The sequence below is a fragment of the Oryx dammah genome, unplaced genomic scaffold (genome assembly GCF_014754425.2).
Source record: "Oryx dammah isolate SB20612 unplaced genomic scaffold, SCBI_Odam_1.1 HiC_scaffold_12, whole genome shotgun sequence".
In the NCBI taxonomy this organism is placed as follows: Eukaryota; Metazoa; Chordata; class Mammalia; order Artiodactyla; family Bovidae; genus Oryx; species Oryx dammah.
In genome coordinates this window covers 35,107,547-35,129,101 of record NW_024070196.1, presented here as the reverse complement: position 1 = coordinate 35,129,101, position 21,555 = coordinate 35,107,547, and the positions used below count along the sequence as shown (strand labels likewise).

The 21,555-nt window shown below is 34.6% G+C and overlaps 1 protein-coding gene across 1 annotated transcript in view; it reads left to right on the top strand.

Annotated features, from left to right (window-relative positions):
• KIAA1109 (KIAA1109 ortholog) overlaps window positions 1–21,555 on the top strand; it is a 199,974-nt gene that overhangs the window by 70,792 nt on the left and 107,627 nt on the right. The window contains exons 21-27 of the mRNA XM_040250561.1: window positions 1,189–1,416; window positions 2,193–2,330; window positions 9,613–9,792; window positions 12,539–12,667; window positions 14,651–14,770; window positions 15,458–15,738; window positions 20,059–20,309. Of these exons, the coding sequence (XP_040106495.1) occupies window positions 1,189–1,416; window positions 2,193–2,330; window positions 9,613–9,792; window positions 12,539–12,667; window positions 14,651–14,770; window positions 15,458–15,738; window positions 20,059–20,309 (1,327 nt within the window). The remainder of the gene's footprint in view (window positions 1–1,188; window positions 1,417–2,192; window positions 2,331–9,612; window positions 9,793–12,538; window positions 12,668–14,650; window positions 14,771–15,457; window positions 15,739–20,058; window positions 20,310–21,555) is intronic.

The following is a 21,555-nucleotide window of genomic DNA, read 5'->3' as shown; positions in this document are numbered from 1 at the left end:
CTTGACTAGATGGACCTTTGTTGACAAAATAATGTCTCTGCTTTTGAATATACTATCTAGGTTGGTCATAACTTTCCTTCCAAGGAGTAAGCGTCTTTTAATTTCATGGCTGCAATCACCATCTGCAGTGATTTTGGAGCCCCCCAAAATAAAGTCTGACACTGTTTCCACTGTTTCCCCATCTATTTCCCATGAAGTGATGGGACCAGATGCCATGATCTTCGTTTTCTGAATGTTGAGCTTTAAGCCAACTTTTTAACTCTCCTCTTTCCCTTTCATCAAGAGGCTTTTTAGTTCCTCTTCACTTTCTGCCTTAAAGGTCATGTCATCTGCATATCTGAGGTGATTGATATTTCTCCCAGCAATCTTGATTCCAGCTTGTCTTTCTTCCAGTCCAGTGTTTCTCATGATGTACTCTGCATATAAGTTAAATAAGCAAGGTGACAATATACAGCCTTGACATACTCCTTTCCTATTTGGAACCAATCTGTTGTTCCATGTCCAGTTTTAACTGTTTTTGCATTACCACATGTATATTGAACCTCAGTTGTTTTAACTAAAAAATTCCATAGTAGTACATAAACAAAAATAAAAACAAAGAGCATAGAGAAAGAAAGATATGCCTTTACTTTAAATTACTTTGTAAATTCTGTGTTACCTCTGTTAGTAGTTTATTATGTTTTGATACAGACTCTGCATTACAGATTTTATAGCAACTTTTTATTCATGTCAAAAATTTATTACTGTAAAATTAGTACTCACATTCATCATGTTAATTCAGAACTTTTGTGAAATATCTACTGAAACAAATTATAATTTTTAAGTTTTGACACATTTTATAAAATAATTTATAATCCAGTGAACTCTCTGCTTCCATTTATTAAGAATATTTCAATCATAGCTGTTTTTTGTTTTTGCCGTAGTGTCATGCTGACTTGGAGTTGTTACCTATCTTAGATGTCTCTATTACTTTTTTTTTTTCCTCTTTAGTTTTAACTTATGTTTTATTTAGTATCAGTGTTAGAACTTGAAAGCTTTTTGGATGTTTTATCTTGTTTTCATTTTAGGAAATAGACTAATACTCTATAATAGGATAAGGAAATGCTTAGTTTATAAATTTCAGGCTCTAAGGTGAAACATTATTGCTACATATCTCTTTTGATAGCAATTCATTCTTACTATTTATAGGAAAACTACTTTGGGGAAGATGACATGTACATGGATTTTGAAGAGGTTATTTCAAGTCCTGTTCTGTCCCTGTCAACATCATCCAGTTCTGGATGGACTGCTGTTGGGATGGAAAATGACAAAAAAGAAAATGAAAGTTCAGGAAAGTCAATTCATCCACTTACCTTGCGTCCTTGGGATATTACTGTACTTGTTAATTTGTACAAAGTTCATGGACGTCTTCCTGTTGTAAGTGTTTGCATATCAAAACAGTTGAGTCTATTATGAAGTCCACCTAGCATAGGAAGTGATGTAGTGTGTGCACATACTTACATAAAATAATTCAGATTCAAAACTGTTCTATATTTATCCTTTTATCTTTATAAAGCTAGTGTATTATTTTCTTCATAATCACTTGATCATTGACAGTTTTTCTGTTTTTCTTTCACTTTAGCTCCTTCTTTGCTGTTCTGTATAACTTTAGAATATTTTGCCATGTTGTTGAATTGCTAGATTTACAGTTAGCCTGATGGATATCATAGGACTTTACACTTAGTCTTTATCTCTGACTCTAGACCAGTTTGGGACCTTTTGGTAGAACTATACAAAATCATGATTCAGGCTTGACCCTTGAGGTTGAATTGTGTCACGGGTTTGGAATCTCCGTAGTATCCTGGTTTACTCTAAAGATGACCCTTGGGCCTGCTGGGGCTGACTTGAAATGAAATTATATTGCCCGAAGAAGCCGTGGCCATTGGAGCCAGGCCAGCGGGAGAGAGTGGCCCCTGGAGCGTTGTGCTGCATACTGGCTCCATATTATGTTCCTAGGGTCGCACACGAGAGAAATCAGCTCTGGTGCTTAGTTAACATAGGGATACTGAATAGTTATTTTTGTCAGTAAGCACCATTCTTCCTTTTGAAAAAAATAAAAATTTTTTAATTGTATAAGTGTAATCTTTATTTTTCTGTACTTCCTTGCTCTTTAATTTTTCTATATATTGATTGTGGTTTTTGCTTGACTTTAGCATGGAACTACTGATGGTCCTGAGTGCCCTACAGCTTTTTTGGAAAGACTATGTTTTGAGATGAAAAAAGGATTTAGGGAGACCATGCTGCAACTTGTCCTGTCACCCCTGAATGTGTTTGTTAGTGATAACTATCAGGTAATGTGAAAGTGAGTTGTGGTAGAGACTTAGAAATTTATTGTTACTATTTATGGGATGAAAACAATGTGTTAACTTCTGTGCATGGACTCTATTGCTTTTTAAATCAGGGACCTTCAGTTTAACTGTACTAAGCAGTTTTGTATTGTGTGAATTGTTTCAAGTATTTTAGCTTTTCTTTTTTTCCCCTGCTATTCCTTATTTATGTGATCCCAAACAATTATTTATCTATTGTTTTTAGAAATTGTAAGAAATACTTTCTGACTTTCTCATATGTTTATAAAAGTGTAAAACTAATTGTATAGAATGTTGGTATATTCTGTTGAAAATCACAACCTATGTGTTAATATTGTATGTTAATTGCTCAGTCCTGCCTGACTGTTTGCAATACCATGGACTGTAGCCTGCCAGGCTCCTCTGTCCATGAGATTTCCCAGGCAAGGATACTGGAGTGAGTTGCCATTTCCTTCCCCAGTAGATCTTCCCAACCCAGGGACAGAACCCAGGTCTTCTGCATTGCAGGCAGATTCTTTACCATCTGAGCCACCAAAGAATGTCCAAGTGTTAATGTTAACCAGTACCATAAACCATAAATGTTGATGGACAGGGAGGCCTGGCATGCTGCTGTCCATGGGGGTCACAAAGAGTTGGACACGACTGAATAACTGAACTGAACCATAAATCTTGAAAACATGTGTATCTACATGAACACTGATTAATTCTTGTCATCCAACACTGACAAGGTACTTTGTTAATGCCTTCAAGATATCCCTAAGGCTCTTTTGGAAGAGAACTGGTGACATTGATCAAATGGGAATATTTTTACATTCCTGGGTACATTATCACTTTATTATTCTTTTTTTAATGCTAATGACTTTTTTTTGGCATCTACCCCTTCTTTAAGTCTCTTTCCTACTTTTAGTCAAGTGATATGCTTTAGAGCTATGATGGATTTTAATGTAGGACAAAGTAAAATTATAGACAGGGTGATGAATCTGACAGTAAATCAGATAATTCACCATGGATTCTGTGAAGTAACTGACCATCTTATGTAAAAGAGCATACCCCTTTGCACTCTTCTGCTATAGTGGGCTTCCCTGGTGGCTCAGCTGGTAAAGAAGCTGCCTGTAATGTGGGATACCTGGGTTTGATAAAACTGTATTATTTTGATGTAGTAGCTAAAACTTAACACTTAATGTATACTAGTTTTGCCATAGAACGTGTTTCTTTTTAAAAAACTTTTATTTCAAGAAATTATAGATTTCCAGGAGATTACAGAGATAGTACAGAGTTTCTGTGTTTCCTCCATGTTGACCTCATACATAATTATGGTAAAATATCAAAACCCGGAGATTGACATTTGTACAAAATGTATGCATAGTTCTATGACATTTCATCATGGGTAGATTTGTGTAACTGCCACCAAAATTAACATGCAGAACTAGTCTGTCTTCACAAAGCTCTCACTTGTGTAACACTTTCATTTTAACTTGTCATGTGAAACCTTAAAAATAACTCTGTTCCTTCTTTCTGTAATTAATGGGTCATTAGGATTGGTTTTTCTTTTCCTTTCTTTTTTTTTTTTTGAGAGGCAAATGTATAGAGAAGAAGCCCATCTCCTTTTTTCAAGTCTCTTGAGGAGATTAATAAAGGTAATAGGGAAGTACCTTCTCAGAAAGGCTGATTTCTGAGAATCTTAGGAGAGTAGCTCTGATTTTTTTGAGTACCTGATGATACTTCAACTTTTATCTTAATCACTGCATTCTCAAAAGACTTTGCTGGTTATAAAAAATATTTTATTGAGTTTATTATGAGGGTCCATATTACCCCTAACTACACAATTATTGGCATACTTGTACAGAGACAGAAGTGTAAAGCGTGATTTACATGGTGATAAGAAGAGGAGTTCGTGGAGTAGAGATATCAAGGCAGTAACAGAAGTATTGATACTAGTGACATTTTGTTTCCCAGATGGCAAACACTTTATGATTCATGCTGAAGACAAGCAGAGTCTACACACATTCTCTAGAAATTTGCTTATCTATTTAATTTGCTTACATTTTGTAGTGCTAGCATTTCTAAGAAATATTTTTTTCTTTTGTCTCTATACTAATACTCTTTCATGATGGGAAGCTTCACTCTGTGACTACCCTCAAGACTCAGTTCTGGGTCAGTCATCTGTAGCTCCTTATTTCTGGTAGCATTTGTCTTAGTGCACAGCGTCAAGGCTAAGGATCTAATGTGATGGGTCAGTGACCGTGTTTGACTTATGAAGCCCCTTACTTTTGACTTGATCATCCTATGTCTATTAGTTTTATATTAGGGCTGCCAAAGCAAAGTACCCTACACTAAATGGCTTAAAACAACAGAAAATTACTCTTCCACAGTTCTGGAGCCTACAAGTCTGAAACTAGTGTGTTTGGCAGGGCCATGCCCTCTTTCAAGACTCCCTTGTCTTTTCCTAGCTTTGGTGGTTGCTAACAGTCCTTGGCGTTCCCAGTTTTGTATGCTGCAAAACAGAGAATCTGTTTTGCATCACTCAAATCTCTGTCTCCATCTTCACTTGGCATTCTCTTCATGAGTCTCTGTGTCTTAAGTTTTCCCCTAACAGGGATGCTGTTAATTGGATTAAGGTAGAGAATCTGTTTTGCATCACTCAAATCTCTGTCTCCATCTTCACTTGGCATTCTCTTCATGAGTCTCTGTGTCTTAAGTTTTCCCCTAACAGGGATGCTGTTAATTGGATTAAGGCCCATTGTAATCCAGTGTAACTACATTTTGACTTGATTACTTTTGCCAAGACATTGTATCCAAATAAGATCACACTCACAGGTACCTGAGTTTAGGAATTGAATGTCTTTGTAGGGGACACAATTCAACCCACAGAGTGATGTAAGCCATAGTACAATTCAGAATGTAGTCTTTACTGATGTACCAGGTAGTCTTTACCTTTAGGACAACCCAAGATCCACATGTTTGTTTATGTTTTTGGTTTTTTGACAGTGAGTGGTAAGAGAAAGTATAGAACCCTGGATGATGTTTGATTTTTGGCTTGGGCAGTTAACCAAGATGGTGCACGATAAAGAATATGGGAGGAGGAACTGCTTTAGGGGAAGGGTATGAGTTTCTGGGCATGTTGGGTTTGAACTACCAGGAAATCACCCTTTATTTTCTAGCATTTTCCAAAGAATGAGCTGCATTATAAATTTGTGAAGTAACTCAGATAAACTCACCTAAGTGTCTGTGTAGGTAGAATGTCTTTCAGAAGTCATAAATAGTTGACTTTCTGATGCTATTCTAATACACTAACAACAGATGCATATGCAGGCATCCAGCATTCTTGGAAAATACATTTGGATGGTCCCTGTGATAAATACATTTGGATAGATGGGCCCATCCAACCATCTCATCCTCTGTCGTTTCCTTCTCCTCTTGTCCTCAATCTTTCTCAGCATCAGGGTCTTTTCCAATGAGTTGGTTCTTTACATCAGGTGACCAGAGTACTGGAGCTTCAACTTCAGCATCAGTCCATCCAGTGAATATTCAGGATTGATTTCCTTTAGGATTGGTATTTGTATATATATATAGTCACTATAATTTCTTTTTCCATTCATCCACTGATAGACATGTAGGTTGTCTCCATATCTTGGCTGTTGTAAATAATACTGCAGTGAACATGGGGATGCATGTATCTCTTTGAATTAGTTGTTTCATTTCCTTCGAATAACTACCCAGAAGTGGAATTGCTGAGTCATATGGCAGTTCTGTTTTAATTTTTGAGGAACCACCATTATCTCCATAGTAGCTTTACCAATTTACATTCTCCTTAATAGTGCACAAGGTTTGCTTTTTTTTCACATCCACACCAACATTTGTTATTTGTTTTTGATGACAGGCTTTCTAACAGGTGTGAGGTGACAGGTCACTGTGATTTTGATTTGCATTTCCCTGACGCTTAGTGACATTGAACATCTTTTCATGTGTCAGTTGATCATCTGCATGCCTTCTTTGGGAAAATATTCATATTCTGTGACCATTTTTTATGTTGGATTGTTTGCCTTTTGGTACTGAGTTATAGGAATTCTTTATATATTTTAGATTTTAGCCCTGTATCAGATTTATGACTGGCAAATATTTTTTTCCTTCTGCTGGTTGCTTTTCCATTTGTTGATAATTTCCTTTCTTTTGAAGAAGCATTTTAGTTTGACATAGTCCCACTTGTTTATTTTTACTATTGTTGCTTTGCCTTTGGTGTTAGATTAAAAAATAATCACCAAGCTTATGTCAGAGAGTCTACTGCTGATATTTTCTTCTAGGAGTTTTATGGTTTCAGGTCTTACATTCAAGTCTATAATTCATTTTTAGTTGATTTTTGTTGTGGTATAAAATAGTGATAGTGTTTCATTCTTTTAATATGTGGTACCCAGTTTTCCCAGCACTGTCTATTGAAGAGGCTCTTATTTCCTCATTATATATTTTTGGATCCTCTGTCATAAATTAACTAGCCATATATATGTGTGTTTATTTCTGTGCTCTCTATTTTGTTTCATTGATTTATGTGTCTGTTTTTATGCTAATACCATACTGTTTTGATTATCACAGCTTTGTGATAGAGTTTGAGGTAAGAGAGTATGATGCCTCCAATTTTGTTCTTCTTTTTCAAAATTACTTTGGCTATTTGGGATTTTTGTGGTTCTATACAAATTTTAGGATTATTTGCTAATTCTTTGAAAGATGGCATTGGAATTTGGATAGGGATTGCATTAAGTCTGTAGATTGCTTTGAGTGGTGTGAACATTTGAGCAGTATTGATTCATCTAAGCCAAGATCCACATGTATCTTTGAACTCAAGAAAAGCTATCAAAAACTTTATATTGAGAATTATAGAATCTCAGTGCCAGAAGTGATCTTCATTGACCATCCTCTCCAGCTGCCTCACAGAAAATAGAAGGGAACTGATGCCTGGAGATAGGTGATTTTATATACTATCACACAGCTTAGACAAAAAATGTATCAGAAGACTCTCTAAAGCTTTTATTTTAGTCACAATTTGAAATGACCTTTTAAAAATACCATATGAATTAGATTTAGCCCTGTCCTTAAAAACACTTTTTAATGAATGCAGTTTCCAAAATTTGTGCTGAAACAAGGAACTTTAACCCTGTAAGATGGCCTGCACATACACACTAAACAGACTGTCATGGTAAAATTAAGATAAATAATATCAAGTGTAAAAAGTGCTGCAAGGAGAGGAATGAAGTGCTTTGGTAGCATGTAATGGCTTTGAGATAACTGTTGTTATTCAGTCACTAAGTCATGTCTGACTCTTGGCAGCCCCATAGATTGCAGCATGCCAGGCTCCTCTGGCCTCCACTGTCTCCTGGAGTTTGTTCAGATCAGGTCCATTGAGTTGGTGATGCTACCTAACCATTTCATCCTCTGCTGCCCTCTTTTCCTTTTGCCTCCAGTCTTTCCTAGCATCAGGGTCTTTTCCAGTGAGTTGGCTGTTCGCATCAGCTGGCCAAAGTACTGGAGCTTCAGCTTCAGAATCAGTGAATATTCAGGATTGATCTCCTTTAGGATTGACTGGTTTGATCTCCTTGCTGTCCAAGCAACTCTCAAGTGTTTTCTCTAGCACCACAGTTTGAAACCATCAATTCTTCAGGGCTCAGCTTTCTTTATGGTCCAACTCTTACATTCATACATGACTACTGGAAAAGCTATAGCTTTGACTATATGGACTTTGTCAGCAAAGTGATATCTCTGCATTTTAATATGCTGTCTAGGTTTTTCATAGCTTTTTCCAGGGAGCAAGCATCTTTCAATTTTATGTCTGCAGTCATCACATACTATGATTTTGGAGCCTAAGGAAATCAAATCTGTCACTGTTTCCACTTTTTCCCCATCTGCTTGCTATGAAGTGATGGGACTGGATGCCATGATATTCATTTTTTGAATGTTGAGTTTCAAGCCAGCTTTTTCACTCTCCTCTTTCACCCTCATCAAGAGGCTCTTTAGGTTCCCTGTCACTTTTCCCATTAGGGTGGTATCATATGCATATCTGAAGTTTTTGATAATTCTTCCAACAGTCTTCATTCCAGCTTGTGATTTATCCAGGTTGGCATTTCTCATGATGTACTCTGCATATAAATTAAATAAGCTGGGTGACAGTATACAGCCTTGTCATAGTCGTTTTCCAATTTTGAACCAGTCAGTTGTTCCATGTCTGGTTCTAACAGTTGCTTCTTGACCTGCATACAGGTTTCTCAGGAGGCAGGTAAGGTGATCTGCTATTTCCATATCTTTAAGAGTTTTTGATAGTTTGTTGTGATCTACACAGTCAAGGGTTTTAGTATAGTCAGTGAAACAGACATAGTTGTTTTTCTGGAATTCTCTTGCTTTCTCTGTGATCCAACAAATGTTGATAATTTGAGCTCTGGTCTTTAGGTAAGAACATGGTAAAAATTGTCTTTTTAAAAGATGTCTGGGGTGTTCTTGTAGAGTATGGAGCAGAACAGTGTAAAAGCAAATGCTGGGAGATCCTAGCAAGAGGTTGTATTATTTGAACCAGGATGATAACAGGAAGCTGAAAGAAACTCAGTGCATTTGTGAGAGACTGGGAGGTAGATTCTATAAACATTGGCGACTGATGGGTAGGGCATTACCAAACTTACTTGATTCTTTGTTCCTAATAACAATCTGTGAACCAAGTGTTCATGGAATGCCCTATTTTAGGACATATCCTTTAGCTTTCTGAGTAAGTGTTAGAAATTTTCTCTTTGAAATGTTGCTGCTTTTTAGTTATGAGTATATAATTATTCTCTGTAAGAGGAATCTCTCCTTTTAATATTTGCATAATTCTCAAAATCTTTCTAGAAGATTATTTTCTTTGCCAGTTCCTCATTATGGTCTTAATGGGTCTTTTTTCTTCCATGTTATTTTCTTCTTTTTGATACTTTAATGATTCCTGCCTTGTCACAAAAGATTGGTCTCTCACATTCCTTGTTAGTCAGAATACTTGTTTCTTTTTATTTATTGAGGTGCCTACCAAAGAGAAGTCTGCATTTTTTAAAGACTTTGCTGTCTTGCTTTGCAATTGGGCTTTTACAGATAATGTCACTAAAGAAGCTGAACTCAGACTACTTTTATGGATACAAGGTTGTGTTAAGAGCTTGGGATCCTAGTCTTATTTTCTATATAGCATGTTTTTACCATTTGTCTCTGGGGGAAAAAGCAACTAGCAGTTATAAATGCTGATTTTTCTTATGCTTATTGTTTTTAGCAGCGACCGCCTGTGGATGAAGTGCTCAGGGAAGGTCACATCAATTTGTCAGGTCTCCAGCTGAGAGCACACGCTATGTTCTCAGCGGAAGGTCTTCCTTTGGGAAGTGATTCCTTAGAATACGCATGGCTAATTGATGTACAGGCTGGAAGCCTTACAGCTAAGGTCACAGCACCACAGGTATGTTCTCAGGTCTTGGAGTGCTATCTCCTAACTTAGTTCCTTTTTCCTTTCCTGACCCACCTCCCCAAGAAAAAGTTGTATGCCCATTTGAATGTTCATTTTACTTCCACTTGCCACTAAGGATTTTCTTAGTCATAGATGAGTCAGAGACAAGTTTAGGTTTTCTGGGCCACATAAAATTGATGGGTATAATTTTTTATAGTCCTGTGTAATATTTTCAAGAATTCAAGACTTTCTTTGAGAAGAACTCAGGATGAGAAGTTTCTGGAAATCAAGTTGTATATTATTAAAATTATATTACTTGACTCTCCACTGTTGGAGCAATCTTGTTTTTCCAGTACATAGGATAATTTTCTGAGAACTTTACTTTTTCGTGTATTTCTTAGGTAGGATTTGAAAGAGGCATTTATAATATTAAGGTAGCATGTTTCTTTACTTGTCATGTCCTAAAGCAAGGTAGCATCATTTGAATCTGCACTAAGTGATACGGATAGTGATTTAGAAAAATAACAATGAATTTATTGGCAGAAAATCTCATGTAGAAGACTAATTGTAATCCCTTTGGATAAATTCTCCTTTGCTCTCACTGTCCCACTTAGTCTTCAGAACAGCGTCCCTGACAAAGTTTCTGCATCCACAGGTTCAACCAGTCATGGATTCAGCCCACTGCAGATATAAAGCCTATGAATACAGAGGGCTGACTGTAACCCTTAGTTCTAGAAATGGGCCATTGAAATTTAGTGGAATGTTTGTATTACTATAAAATTTCACCTGTTGAGACAAATATAGTTAAACCTCATTTTCTTATGTTTCACAGATTTGCTTTCTGGTTGTGGGTTTGTTTTTGTGTGTTTTTTTTAAACAAATTGAAGGTTTGTGGCAATGCTGCATCAAACAAGTCTGTTAGCACCATTTTTCTGACAGCATTTGTTCAATTTATGTATCTATGTCACATTTTGGTAATTCTTGCACTATTTCAGACTTTTTCATTATTATTGTATTTGTTATGGTGATCTATGATTAGTGATCTTTTATGTTAGTTACTATTTCAAAAGGATTATGATTCATTGAAGGTTCACTTTAGCATTTTTTAACAATAAAGTGCCCTTTAATTAAGATATATATGTTTTCTTTTTAAGTTACACAGGATAGACTACTAGTTACTTGTAAACATAACTTATGTGCACTGGGAAACCAAAAAATTTGTGACTCACTTTATTGTGATATTCACAATGTCGCAAATTTACTGTGGAACCAAATCCACAGTATCTGTGAGGCGTGCCTGTGTTTATAATATGCATTTCATAATCAGTGTTTCAAAAGATTGAAATGTGATGGACACGTACATACTCAGTTTTTAGTAGAATTACAAAATGAGTGTGAAACATATGATTTAGAGGTAGATAGTGGCAACCTGCAGATAAATAAAGACTGTTGTTTGTAGTTGTTGTTTAATTGCTAAGTAGTGTCTGACTCTTTGTGACCCCATGGACTGTAGTCCACCAGGCTCCTCTGTCCATAGAATTTCCCAGGCAAGAATACTGGAGTGGGTTGCCGTTCCCTTCTCCAGGGGATCTTCCCGACCCAGGGATCAAGCTCAGGTATTCTGCCATGGCAGGCGGTCTCTTTGCCACTGAGCCACCAGACTAGATAGCTTATATTGATTATATCTGAAGGAAATAGTTGAAGGCAAGCAAAAATTAAGATTCTAGAAATAGTGGGAAAATGAGTAGAATTGAAAAGGGATATTTTATATAAAAATGATGGAAATAAACATATAATAATGGGTGATAACAAATATTTAGTGCTTACATACCTCATAACTGCCATTTTATCTGCCATTTTCTGTCTCTAAATCTATAAGTAAAAACTGAAGCATATAATAAAAACAGTTTATTCCCTAACAAGCATGCAATGAAACCATGCTGACTCTTTAAGACTGGACACAGTTCTTTTAATCTAAAGATAGCTTTTAAAGATTTTAATCTAAACATCTCAGCTTTTATTAGAAGTTGAAACATTTCTCTTTCTTCTACACTGAGATCCTGGCATCACTGTTTCTCTCAAGGTTCATGAATCCATTGGTGCTTTTAGTGTTTATTCCATTCTTTGTGTATTTTAAAAGTAAATTCATATTTTATGAGAGTCTAAATTATGTACTTTTGATGGGGGCAGGGATAATACAGTGTATACCCCTGGCTCAGTGTTTATTGTAAACTAATAAATTATGACCCTAAGATTTTTTAAAAACTCAAGATTTGATGAAAGTTGATATATACTTAAACTTCTTTTCATGAAAGTCCTTTAATCTTCAGAATACCTGATTTTCTAAAATTTTTGCTTAGTAGATAGATATAAATTTCACTTTGAACCTTCGTTTATGGTCAGATAGAGAATTCTAGGTGCTTTTCTGTGCATGGAATTCCGACTAGTCATGTAAGAAGAAAGATACAACCTTTAAGAAAAATAACTGGCTTTAGAGGTTGCTGAAGTTTCATTTTTCAGTTGAAATGATTTTTCATTTTGGCAGTGCATTTTGTCATTTACAAATGAACAGTTACATAAGCTTATAAATGATGTCAAGGTAGAAAAATGATACTGGCTAACAAGTAGATTATATAGCAGGTATAAGGCACTGTTTGGATTCTTTTGAGCTGTATTAATATTCTTGATAAACTTTTGAACCATGAACACTTATTTAGGATGCTAACAGTGTTGTCAACCTGTCATGGCTTATTCATAGCTGGCTTGTCTCTTGGAGTGGGGACAGACATTTATTTTTCATGTGGTATGTCGAGAGTATGAACTGGAAAGACCAAAATCAGTAGTAGTATGTCAGCATGGAATTGATCGACGCTTCTGTGAATCCAAGGTATGTTGAAAATATGTTAGCAGTATTACAAACGTTTATGGGTTTTTTCAAAATGAAAGTTCAGTTTTTTCAATTAATAAAATTATTTTGCTAATTTATAGTCATTTTAATTTAGTTGCAAATATCTAAAATGAGGTAATTCTTAAAACATACATTCACAAGTAAATGGAGATATTATAAACTTGTATCTCTTAAATTTTTGTTGTTAACATCAACATCTTACTGCATTATTACACTAACTGTTCGGGATATAACTGTGCATTTATGTAGAAGATATAGAAGTTGGAGGAGGAAGAAGGTTGAATTCCTTGCATGATGTTGTTGGCAGACCCTTCTGGAACATACACATTCTCCTATAATGTGATTAATAATGTTGGGCATTTGCCTAGTCTCCTGACCCTAAATCTTATGCTCTTTCTACAGCATTGCACTACTGTGGCTAAGGGTCATTACACTACTTTGAAGAGGGTTGTAAGAAGTATATAATAATTCCTGAAATCATATACAGTGAGATGCGGGGTGTTATTTTGTAGTAAAGAATGTTACTTATGAATTTGGGGTGTGGAACATTTTTTAAAATAAGCATCTTGAAACATTGCAGTTTCAGAAAAGAAAAATAGTTGACCCTAGTTCTGCATCATAGAGATAACCATTTCTAACAGTTTGGTTTTTCATTCCAGTTTCTTTTCTCTGTGTCTTTCCTTTCTTTTTTCTTTTGTATACAAACCATATGTTTGCTGTTGTATTACTGTGAATTAGAAATAACTCATTCAGCTTTTAATTTTATATCCAAAAAAATCAGTAACCTGTGCTTATTTATCATCAATAAAACAGCTATAATTGGTGATAAAAATTACTTTTTTCTTGTTATAAACACAACACCAGGGCAGGCTCTGGGGAATTGGTTCCTTAGTCATTAGTTTCTTATGGGTAATTTGTTCATGCTTGTAGGCATCTCCTCCCTTTATTTTTTTTTTTTTTTAATAGTGAAAGCTTTTAAGTTGTATTGTAATTGAAAAAAAAAAATCAACTTCATTGAGCCATAAGTTCCATACAATAAATTCACCCCTTTTAAGTTGGAGTTTTGAGAAATGTTACATGTACTGATGTAACCATTACAGCCAATAAAGATCTAGAACATTTCTGTCACCTTAGCAAATTCCTTAGTAACCCTTTGCAGTCAGCCACTATTCCTTTCAGCCCTTGATATTCTTTCTGTCATTTTAGATCACAGTTTTTAAAAGGCCTATTTTGTGTGGAGGAAATAAATTAGTATAGAGCACTGACTGTCATATGAGACATCTTCCTTGTAGTCCTGGCTCTGCTACTGATGAGCAGAGTACATGCTGTTGGGTTGATACTTTACACAGAGCTGCTGTTTCACAAAGAAGTTCATTGAAGTTGGTGATGTGTATGTTATCTTCCAACTTAATCATGACTAAATCTATGTTTTAGGAATAAATAATAAAATAACAAAAATAAATGTGTGTGGACTTTTCAAGATATTGCATAACGTTTACAGTTCATATATTTGTGGATGGGTAAAAATGTGCATGTGTATGGAGTATGAAATATCTTAAAATCTTAAAGCTTTGAATTCCTATACAGTTTGTATAAACCTGTGATATTGTTTATCAATTTACTTTGCTATTCTGAGTTTTAATAACAAATCACATTTATATTCTGTCAATTTAATGTTGTTGCCTGCCACTTTTAAATGAAAGTGAGTTATGAGTTAGTTTTATAACTCATAACTCATTATTTGAGTTAGTTTTCTTAATTGACAAGAATTTAATTGCTGATTATTTCATTTATTATTATAAATATATCTGTATATAATTTATCATTATTAAAAGGTGAAATTTAATTGATAATTTAAAATACACATGTAACCAGAATTTTGTTTTGTTAAATAAGCACACTTATATATCAAAATAATTAATTGATGGTGAAGAATTAAGAGTTGAATCCATTTCATTTTAGTTGAGTTGTATTCCTGGGCCTTGTCCAACTTCAGATGACTTGAAGTATACCATGACTCGTTTAGCAGTAGATGGAGCTGATATTTATATTGTGGAGCACGGCTGTGCTACAAATATAAAGGTACACATTTGTCTGTTACTTGGTCAGTGTAATCCTTTTTCCTTTTAGCCAAACCAAACCTCTATTTCTTGAAGTAAATCACATATTTATAGTTTGCCATCACAGAATACTACAAAATTCTGGGAGGGAGCTTTCTATTTTTTTATTCACCTGTGTTCTTTTCCAGTCTTATTTTCTTTTAAGGCATACTTTTACTACCTTTTTCTTTTACTGAATTTTTATAAACTTGCTTTATGGCTGGAATATAAGCTAGTAGGTTGCTTTTATGACCCGAACATAAACTCATAATATTTTTAGACGATTTAATTTTGAATGCCTTTAGGCTTTATTTATTTAACTTCTTGCCTGGCTCCTGGAAACATTTGTTTGCCTCCTCTGCTTTAAGGGTTACTGTTGAAAATCAAGCATTAAGAGTCTGTGATTCATTTGTTGCTACCCTTCTTATTTTTCTTTTCTCCTTCTCTCATTTCATTTGGAATTATAGTCTTCTTTCATCCTCTTTTTAAATTTGAATGTTTATTTTTATTCTGTTGCTTTATCTTTTCTGTTTCCACTTTCTCATTTTTCCTTTCTTTCTTCCATTTGTCAGGCTATTTGAAATAATTACCTAGTCTGTAGTTTACTGTAATAAGTTGCTTAAAAATACAGAAACTACAGTTTTGTTTCTTTTTCTTCATTCAACTTTAGATGGGTGCAGTTCGGGTTGCAAACTGTAATCTCCACAATCAGTCAGTTGGGGAAGGAATAAGTGCTGCAATTCAGGATTTTCAAGTGAGACAATATATTGAACAATTAAATAATTCCAGAGTTGGACTTCAGCCTGCAGTACTACGGAGGGCCTATTGGCTTGAAGCTGGGTCAGCCAACTTAGGACTTATCACTGTTGATATTGCATTAGCTGCTGATCATCATTCTAAACATGAGGCACAAAGACATTTCTTAGAAACTCATGATGCCAGAACTAAGAGGTAAGTGAGATTTAGGAATGGTAATCAAGTTCAAATGAAAAGTACTAGATAATTAGAGAGGAAATCCTATTGTTAGGAATAAAATAAGAACATCTTAAAGACTGAATGTGATCATGCTGGGTACACTTCAGTGAGTAAATAAGAATCTGATATTTAAGTAATCACATAGTATGTATCATCTCTAATGGTGTGGTTGCTGGGAAAAAAATATTTTCTGATATGTTTCTAAGCCCATGCTGTGTGTATCACAGTGAAACAAATATAAATTACTGCCCCCCCATAACATTTTGTAATACAGTTACACCCCTTCTTTCTCACCATAGCACTCCACTTCCAATTTGTCATTCCTAGGAAACACCATTACTAATCACCATTTATTCTACAAAACTTCTGTTGTAGGTCTTCACAGTTGCAGGGAAGACCAAAAGTACCTAAACCTTAAGAAACTATTTTTAAATAGTTTCCAAAGCTTGTTACTGAATTACATCTGTTTAAAATGATAGTATGACTTTTTCCATCCTCGTCTCTTCCCTTCTAAAGTTTCTAAAGCTTATTTTAAAAACAGAGAAAACTATTAAGAAATAAAGGACAATAATTATCATAATCCTGCCACTTTGAATTTGTTACATTTCTTCCCAGTATTTTAAATGTATTTCTGTTAAACTTGAAATCATCCTGTATTTGCACTTTAAAATTCTGCATTTCTGTAATTGTTGCCTTTTTTAAAAAAAAAGCAAAAGAACCCATTTTTTTGTTTGTTTGTTTTTACCAACAGCAAAGTAAGATTTGGGGGGAATAGCAAAGAATTGCAATTCAAGACAAGCAAACTTTGGTGAAACATAGGCAGGTTTGGAGAACAGAGGAGAGGGGCTTGCTTCTATAGAGGAAAGGAAATTGGGGAGGCTGTCTGGTTCTTCATTGGCTACAGCCCTTCAGCAGCTTGTTTTTCTGGGTCAGAAGGCTGGGGTCTGTGAGCTGTACTTAGCCATTTCCCATATATTAAATATATAGATTGTTTCTAAATTTCTCACTGTACACGGAAGCTTTTCCCACAATTTCTGGGTATATCCTTTAAATAGTTTCCTCAGAAGGGGGTGTGACTGTTAAAAACTGAGCTTTTGATATGCTTTCCCAAGTTACTTCCTAGGACTCTTATTTCAATTTATATTCCCAGTGGCTCTTTAAGAGAGTCTCTATCTTACTGCACCTTTGCCACCCTCTGAGTGTTTTATAATAACTGAAAGGTGGTATCTCTTTATTTTGCATTTCTTTATTTGGAGATTATTTAATACTTTTTTCAGATACTTATTGGATATTTTCCCTCATTTGTGAATTTCCTGCTAATATCCTATATATATTTATTTATTGGGATCTTTGTGTATTTCTTACCAATTTATAAGAACTCTGTAAAGATTATTGCCCTTTTTTGATCCCCGTTACTGATATTTTGCAGTTTGTTTCATATATTTTTTCTTATGTTAAATAGATTTTAATTTTATGTATTCAAATGTGTTCACCTTTCCGTTTTATAATGTTTTTGTACTAATTTGAGAGCACTTCTTTGCTAGTAATCACATAACTCCTGTACTTTATTTTTTGCTGCTCTATTTTTGTTATTAACATGAAACTCTAAACCATCTGGATTTTTTTTTATGGTATGTGTGCGTTAATACAGCCATGTGTGCATTAATACAGCCAAGGATGTAAATAGGTTTTTTTTTTTGCAAATATCTGTTCAAATATAGGAAAAACAACAAACTAATACTTAACACCTCATTTCACAAAATGTTTAGATATTTCACCTATTAATTTTTCCCAAAGAACTGTTTTTCTAGTTAAAAGAAATCCTATTGAGGTTTTTATTGAGATTACATTAATCTTTTAGGTTTATTTAAGATACTGGTATCTTATAAATCTGAGTAAGAAAACTCATGTGTGGAGAATGTTGTTAAAAAAACATTTTGGTTTCTTTGTTCACTATGGCTTTGGAAGCCAGTTGGTATGAAGACAGCACCTGTTTTGATAGATCAGATGGTAGAGCAGGGTGACAGTGAAGCTGAGGAAGTGGCTCCATGTGACTTTGGGTGCCTCACTGAGGTTAGTTTCAGTGCTCTGATTTGCTAAGAATTGTGAAGTTTGAGATTTTATCCTACTTACTAGCTAAGAAGTTATCCTGCCACAGTTTACTGAGTGCTGGCAGAAGACGTATGAAACTTGGTGAGAGACACAGGACTTTATTACAGCAAAAGCACTAGCCAGAGTCAAATGTGTTTGCATTGGTTCCCCGTGTCCCCCAAATAGGATTGCCAGAGAAAATACAGGATGTGCAGTTAAAATTGTTGCAGATAAACAACAGATAACTTTTTAGTATAAGTATATACCACCTGTTACATGGCACATGTTACTTTTATTTGCTAAACCTGGCACCTTATCCCTGAGTCCCATGGGGATGTCAGAAAAGACCCATGATGGATGTCTGCACATAGTATGATGCATTACAGAAGAGGAACACTGAGCTTAGGTAACTTTTTACCACTGTTATAGTAAGTGGAATGAGCCTGCTTTTTTCCAGAACCCTGAGAAATAGCCTGGTCAGAGCCTTGCATTCTTGGCATATCCAGCAAGCAAGAACAGGTAACCTGCCCATGGTGAATTGCTTCTCCCTGCCATGGTAGCTCTAATGATACCACTCTAATGGCAGAAAGCAAAGAGGAACTAAAGAGCCTCTTGATGAGGGTGAAAGAGGAGAGTGAAAATGCTGGCTTAAAATTCAACATTCAAAAAAACTAAGTTCATGGCATCCAGTCCCAGCACTTTGTGGCAAATAGATGGGAAAAAAGTAGAAAGTGGAAACAGTGACAGATTTTATTTTCTTGGGCTCCCAAATCACTGCGGATGGTGACTGCAGCCAGGAAATTAATAAGCCTTCCCAGTGATTCTTTTTTTAATTTAAACTTTATTTTATGTTGGGATATAGCCAATTAACAAACAGTGTTGTGATTGAGGTGAACAGCGAAGGGACTCAGCCATACATATACAGCTCCCAGTGATTCTAATGTGAGCCAAAGTTTGAGAACTAGTACACTGGTTTATATAAAGATAGGGACAAGTAGGTTACATTTGTTGCACTACTTCTGTATTCCAGATTTTGCATACGGGGATTTACATAATTTATACATATTTTTCCTTTTGTCTTGTCCAGACTGATGTTCCTCTTCTAACTTGATGTATTTATTTCTTCACTTCTAACTTGATATATTTATTCCATCTCATCTTTTATATCTCAAATATTATTTTTTGTAATAATATTTCATTATTTTTTTGTCATAACACCCTCTTCTTTATCTCAGAGCACTTACTATAATTTTTGATTAGATACTATTTGTGTGACCTGTCTTTGCCCACCATAAACTTCATATGGATAAAGTTATGTCAGTTTTGCCTAGCACAAGGCACATAGTAGATATTTTCAAGAAATGTAAACGAATGAATGTAAAAAGGAAATGAAATACTTATTCTGTCTTCCTGTGAGAGCCCTAAGGATCCAGTGAGATAATGCATGTGGAAATGCTTAGAAAAATGGACTGTTAATATGAGGTTTTATTATTTAAAGGTGAAAAAGGAATAAAAATATATTTCTCAGATTAATATAGTATAATAATTTTAAGGAAGGGGGTAGTTAACAGCTGATAATTTTGTGTGGGGGTCACTCAGAGAGCCTAAAGAATTTTACAGACATTTACTCTTACTGTCTTAATTCTTAATACTTCATTCAGAGTCCTTATTACAAAATCACAATTTTTTTTCTAAAATATAGAGTGGTGTATTATTTTTATTTTATTGAGAATTTCTTACTTGCCTCATATTATAACATTTTGGTGTACTAAACTTACCATATAACTAAGTCTTTGCAATGCTAAATATTATAATCTATTAAGCATAATCTATACTGATAGTTCTGTTTTTTAAGTTAGTGTTTAAATTTTTAGTCCTTTTGAGAATATTTTCTGCTCTCTTTGAAGTGGATTTAAATGTTTAATTTATCTATATATATACTTTATCTCTTTGATCTTTTTTAAAATGTAAGTCCTGTTTCTCATTATTGTTCCTACTTATTTTCATCTCACCACGGTGAGACTATTTTTTTTTTTAAGAAAGGCAAAATAATTTAAAAGATAGTCCATAGTAAAAACAAACCTTTGTGTTTAATTTGTCTTTTAAAAACATTAACAGTTAACATATTATTTGCTCAAAAGTTTCTGATTTCCTAATGAGTTTTTGTTATGTTCTTTTGTTTCTTTTGTTGTGTGTTCTATTTAGGTTGTGGTTTTTGTGGCCAGATGATACCCTGAAGAATAAGAGGTGTAAGAACAAGTGTGGTTGTCTTGGTGGCTGCAGATTCTTTGGTGGCACAGTAACTGGCCTAGATTTCTTCAAACTTGAAGAGTTGACACCTTCCAGTAGCTCTGCATTTTCAAGCACAAGTGCAGAGTCTGATATGTATTATGGACAGTCTCTGCTACAGCCTGGAGAATGGATTATTACTAAAGAAGTTCCCAAAATTGTAGATGGTAGTGTGTTGTCACTTATGTTTATCTTTTATTATCTTAATTCCTATGTCATTCTGAGAGAAGTTCAGCGTTACTTTGTTCAGATTGGTTTTTTGAGCAGGCTTCTGTAGGGTTTAGTTATAATCTGTCTTTGTTTTGCAGGTGATTTAATGATAGCCAGATAAGACCTAGTGAGCTTTTCAGAGTTGCATAAGGCAAAAGTAGATTTACTATTCAGATCTCCTGCTGTCAACATGGGTGATTTTTCCTAGCCCAGCTTTAAATATTTGCATATATATCATTATTTCCCTAGAACCTAGATTCCAGAAATATACTTAGGAATAGCTGTGCTTTGAGTTTATAATTGTTTTACCAGTTTACTTCTATAGGAAAAACTTACCAATACTAATATGTATACTATTGGCTCTCATGTTATCCACTACTTTTGCAAAATAGTCTCCTTATGACTTAAATCATCCATGTCAAGAAATTTGGTGTTTCCTTAGAGCCTGTAGGATAACTTTACAGATACATGAGTTTGGTATGAACAGTGAATGGTGGATTTAGGCATATTGAATTTATATCTATCTATTATCTTTTCTCCAAAGACTTCAGAAATACATCTTCCATTGTGTTTCTTAATTGTATAGTCCTACAATTAAATGCAAAGTGGCCATACTGTTAAGAAGTGAAATTTAGGAAAAGTCTTGATATTGCACTAGTATTTAGCCCTTTTCCATTGATCCATTCAAAATAATTAACTTAGCTCTGCCTTTTGTCAGTAGACAAAATAGAAAAGAAGTAGTTTTAACTTTTAACAATTTATTGGCTTGATTGTCATGTATATGGATCTCTTAAAGAAAAGAGCAGGAAATATGTATGCCAAATTCTTGTTTAAATGATTTTTCACTGAATATTAATAAATTGTGCATGCTAGTTTAAAGGTTACTTGACTTCAGAAGTTTTACCAGAATAAGAGCAGATTACCTTATAAAATCAGCAAATACCAAAACTTCTTGACATTTAAAGGACAAGAAAGATACGAAACAATATTTACTTAGCTATCTTCTTATAATATTACCTTTTAACTTTTGAATAATATTTGTTTTTAAAGATTTTCATAAGCATTTCTCGTTTCATCCTCAAGCTACCCATATGAGTTCTTTATTTTCCCTGTTTGTGGTGAAATAACTGAGGTTCATCCCTGAGACTGAGTTGCATGAAGTCATACAGTCATGTATGTGGCTGAGCAGAAACCAGAATCACA